Source organism: Oncorhynchus tshawytscha, linkage group LG07, assembly GCF_018296145.1.
Source record: "Oncorhynchus tshawytscha isolate Ot180627B linkage group LG07, Otsh_v2.0, whole genome shotgun sequence".
Classification (NCBI taxonomy): Eukaryota; Metazoa; Chordata; class Actinopteri; order Salmoniformes; family Salmonidae; genus Oncorhynchus; species Oncorhynchus tshawytscha.
Genome location: NC_056435.1, coordinates 33,938,781 through 33,943,286, shown reverse-complemented (window position 1 = coordinate 33,943,286; position 4,506 = coordinate 33,938,781). Strand labels below are relative to the sequence as shown.

General features: G+C 41.8%; 1 protein-coding gene and 1 non-coding gene across 2 annotated transcripts; one reads left to right on the top strand and one right to left on the bottom strand.

Moving 5' to 3' along the window:
• Nucleotides 1-796: 796 nt before the first annotated feature.
• trnae-cuc lies at nt 797-868 on the bottom strand. The gene has a single exon. It is a non-coding gene; the product is annotated as a tRNA-Glu (tRNA).
• Nucleotides 869-2,080: 1,212 nt separating this feature from the next.
• mustn1b (musculoskeletal, embryonic nuclear protein 1b) lies at nt 2,081-4,113 on the top strand. Its single transcript, XM_024427001.2, has 3 exons — nt 2,081-2,232; nt 2,447-2,570; nt 3,140-4,113. Exons 1-3 carry the CDS (start codon nt 2,224-2,226, stop codon nt 3,244-3,246), a joined length of 240 nt encoding a protein of 79 aa, XP_024282769.1. The 5' UTR covers nt 2,081-2,223; the 3' UTR covers nt 3,247-4,113.
• The last annotated feature ends 393 nt before the right edge of the window (nt 4,114-4,506 follow it).

The window sequence follows — 4,506 nt, the reverse complement described above, 5'->3', positions numbered from 1 at the left end:
CAATAGAAAAGTTCCACTCACCAGATGATCATTTGAAACTTCTTGTTGAAAGTTATTCTTGAAATGGGAGAAGCTAACAAATTAGCAACAACATCCTCTTTGATAACACCTGCTGCAGCCCTGTAAACTGTTAACTGTTTCCATCCAACAAAACTGATGATTAAATCAGAACATAATTTTAAAATAGTGTAATTTAGTAATAATTTAGTAAAATTTAGTAAAAAGCCCATTGTTCCCCAGTGTGTTTGGGTTAGTAATAACTTGTAAAGTGGCTCTATTTGCCCTCAGCATGCATTTATTCACTATTATGAATATCTAAAATATCCATATGTTATTCTGAAATATGAACACAGAAATACTGGACATTTTTTAACTCCTATGGTGATGATTTGACAATAACATTCATGGTCTTGAATTGGACTCGCATTTTTCTGGTCTTGACTTTGTCGCCCCCCCCTTCCTCAGGTCTAGGTGTTGAATCGGTCTCGCTTTAGGTGACCAGGAACACAACACCGAGTGTCTTAAGGAGTGGTGATACAGTAAATGTGGTGATGATGAACTGTTTGAGTAGGATGTTGGCTGAGGCAAAGGAATAACTGACTGTGGGGTTTGGTAAACGGTGGTGCAGGTTGTCCTCCGTTCAACAGAGGGATTTTATTGTAAAAACTAAAATGACTGGCAAATGATCGACTTAACATTACCATTAAAAATGATTTTACAATAAAGTTTGTAAAACACTGAAATAACAGATTTTGTCTCTGAACAGAGGCTTTCTGTAGGGTTTAAAAAACATGTGTTCCCTGACCGGGAATCGAACCCGGGCCGCGGCGGTGAGAGCGCCGAATCCTAACCACTAGACCACCAGGGAGCTGCCAGTGCATAGAATGATTTGTAGTAATAAGTCTCTTGGAATGGAGGGGGTGGACAATGAGAGTTATAAGACAGGGGAAGGAGTCTCTGAGATCATAGGTCTTCATAATACTCTAGACTGCCAACAGGGTACACATTTTCACAGTGACAGAGTGGGCCCTCAGTAAACAGTAACAGGTACAGTGAGACGTACACCACTGAGTGAGGACCTATTTCTTCCCATAGAGTAGACTGACTCCGAGAGTAATGTCTCAGTACCCACAAATAGACCCCTCACTACACACAGACTTTTCTAGCATTTAAAATGACTCAAACTATTATTGACACACAGGCCTGGCTCTCAATCACTTTTTGCATTCTGTCCTGACTCGCTTGCCATTTGACTGCACACAGACGCATGTTGACAGGCAAACGTTGGCTTTTCTCCCAAACAGAAAGGTTGACTCACTAGTCTCCCTGTGATATGTATGGTCTTGCCCCCTCTCGGAGTCAAGTTGAAATTGTATGACCAAGTGTTGTCTGCAAAATCTCTGCTCCTTTTAGGTAATCAATTCAGAAAAGTACTTTTGACCTCAGGTTTAATGTGATGGAAGAAGAACTCTGCCTGTAGACTAGCAGTTAGAGAGTAACCGAAAGGTTTGAATAGTTGAGCTGACAATGAGTGAAAAATATGCCAATGTGCCATTGAGCAAGGCACTTAACCCTAATTTGCTCCAGGGGTGCCATACTATGACTGACCCTGTAAAACACATTTTACTGCACCAGTCTGGTGTATGTGATGACAAAAAACGTTTTTTTGTTTTTTTTGTGCAGTTGGGTGTAGGCCTGTTACTTTATGTCATGTTGAATTTATCTAATGTGTTCTGCCAGTTGAGCTGAAGTGCATTCAATGAGGCCCAAAAGGACATTCCCTGACTGGGAATCAAACCCAGGCCACAGTGGTGAGAGTGCTGAATCCTGACTACTAGGGACTAGCGTGGCTTCCCATTAGTTATTTCTGTTCCTTGGAATCACTCCCAGCAGAATGTTGTGGGGAAAGGGCTATTTGTTGTCTCTTTCCCTCAGCTGTTCGCTGAAACCACATCGTAAACGAAGGAAGACCCGTTCCAGCTGCACAATCACTCACGTCAGGCCTAATAATACACCCTGATAATGGTCATAGAGCGAGAGAGGAATAGAAAGAGGGTGGGGGTCCACTGACTCACTCCCAGGGTCAATAAGAGAGAATAGCCCCCTGAGGATCTCGGGGTATAAATATAATGGACTGGACAGAGAGGATCAGTCCATACACACCAACGCGCGCACACAGCTCCACTGACCAGAACTCTGGGATTAAGACACAACCCACACACCATGTCTCAGGTAAGCCAACTTCCCTGTATCCTACTGTACTGACCTACTGTATCAACTATTTGTCACCGTTTTTGATGATAGCCACATTTCCATATTATTTCCTACAATGTTTACTTTTAGAATAGAAAGATTGAGACAAATCAGAGGGAGCATTGTAGGATCAGGGAAAAGTGTGAGATTTTGTCCTGTCTTTAACCTCCATTCTCTCTCCTGCCCTCCATAGCCCGTTGAGGTGAAGAAGAAGAAGCGTCCTGTGATGAAGGAGGAGGACTTGAAAGGAGCCCGCAGCAAGCTGGGGCTAAAGGGCGAGCCCAAGAGTAAGACCTATGAGGTCATGGTAGAGTGTGGTGAGTAGGAGCTTTACCACTCCACAGTGTGTCATCGGAACAGCGTTTTACACACTGGCATTATTGTAAGTTTCCATTCTGGCTCTACAGACTCAGTACCTATAGTACTGTCGCTTGCATAACATTTTATTTCTATTTGTGTGTCAAATATAAGTAATGAATCACTTTCACTAGTTGTAGACACTAGTGTAGGGAACATATCAGGGGGAGTAAAGTTACACAGTCAAGTGAGACGTGAGCTCGGTTATACTTTTTAGAATGTTATCTCTGAACTCTGGCATGTATTTGGCCCGAGCCCAGCTCGGATTGAGGTAGGGACAAAGTTTCCACTCCTTCTATAGAGACTGAATCTTGTATAGTCAGTCTGTAAGACCAAGGGTATACATAGTTGGTGGCAAGATAACTAGAAAGGAGGATCAAATACAACAACTACAGCACTTCTTCTAAAGATTATAGACACATTTCAGTATATAGATTTGTCAGTGTGTGTATGTTGCGTCATGTTTCTGTGGTAGTGTGGCGTGCCAAGCACTATCTTAGCTCACAGCCTTGTCTCTGTCCATCCACAGAGCGTATGGGAAAGGTGGCTCCCTCAGTGTTCAGTGGGGTGAAGTCTGGAGGAGAGACTGTACTGGAGAAGCCTAAAGCCCCAGGAGCCAGCATCTTTGGCAAGTAGAGCCGTCCAGTGTGGAGTGTTGGCTATCATCACTGCGCTAGAGTCTAGAGGAGAGACGGGACAGACGCATCAATGGACAAACGGCAATGAAGAAGCCAAACCTTGCTGTTATTGAATGGTTTGATACCCGTTTTTCCATTTTCAGCACGGAAATGGGCCCATCTCATTTTGAGCAGGTTGTTCATAGTAGGGTTTGTTCATACTGTATGATGACTGTTTATGATTGATTGAGAATTTAGGGAAATTCCAGCATCATGGATGTGATATTTGCACACACAATGAAAAACAAAATGTCTCACATAGTTGACTTATCAGGTAGAAATGAAAGTGCTATCATAATTGCCTTACGCAGCAATGCTGACTGATCATGTTATGATCATGCCATTGATCATGTTATGACGTGTCTGTAACAGTCACATTCGTTACGCTTAGAACGAGTACCTACAGAGAGGAAGGAAACCAATTATACATCACATAAGCCCTTGATGAAGTTAGCTTTGCACAGAAGGTTTGTGTAAAATCATACTCAAAACATGTCCACAATAACCTTTCCTCAATAACATTACAGTTGTGACACTGCCTGTCCAAATCAGCATTCTATCTTCACTAGACTGTAGAATTCTATACTAGCAATCAAAGGACAAAAATGTGTTTCATGAACCTTCCGGCTTGGTCAGAAACAGAGGGACAGATATTATTGGGGGTGTAGCGAAAATATGGTAAATATTTTCTCTAAATATGAAAGTTTAATTAGGAAATAAAGCTCGTTTTTCATGTTTGGGTTGACCTTACTATGAAGTTGCTCAAATTGTAAATGTTGAAATATTTGTCTTATGTTTTTATAAACAAATGAATGACTTCCCTACTTATTGATTCTGTATCCCATTGTTTGAGGTGTTAAAAAATATTACTACACTACAATGTTGTTACTACAAGATTAGCATCTTAAACACGTGGACAAAGTCATGTAAAAGTAGGGGTGTCAAACATACGGGCCGGATCTGGTTTGAATCTAGACATAGGAGATAGTGAGCGAACTTTGGTCAGCTCTGAGCTCAACTCGGGATAACCGATCTGGTGACATGAATGTGGCTCACCTTTTAGCCAGGCAAATTTCTACAGGTTGACGTTTATTGTAATGAATCTTACACTGGAGGCAGAACTAAATTATTTCTGCTAGATGGGCCAGCTGCAATGTCAAAATTGGCTATCATAAAAATGTATGGTTAGGCATTAAGGTTAGCTCGTGTGTGTGTGTGT

Coding starts and splice junctions, on each gene's coding strand:
- mustn1b (XM_024427001.2), top strand. Junction 2,571..3,139: donor TGAGGTCATGGTAGAGTGTG/GTGAGTAGGAGC, acceptor GTCCATCCACAG/AGCGTATGGGAAAGGTGGCT.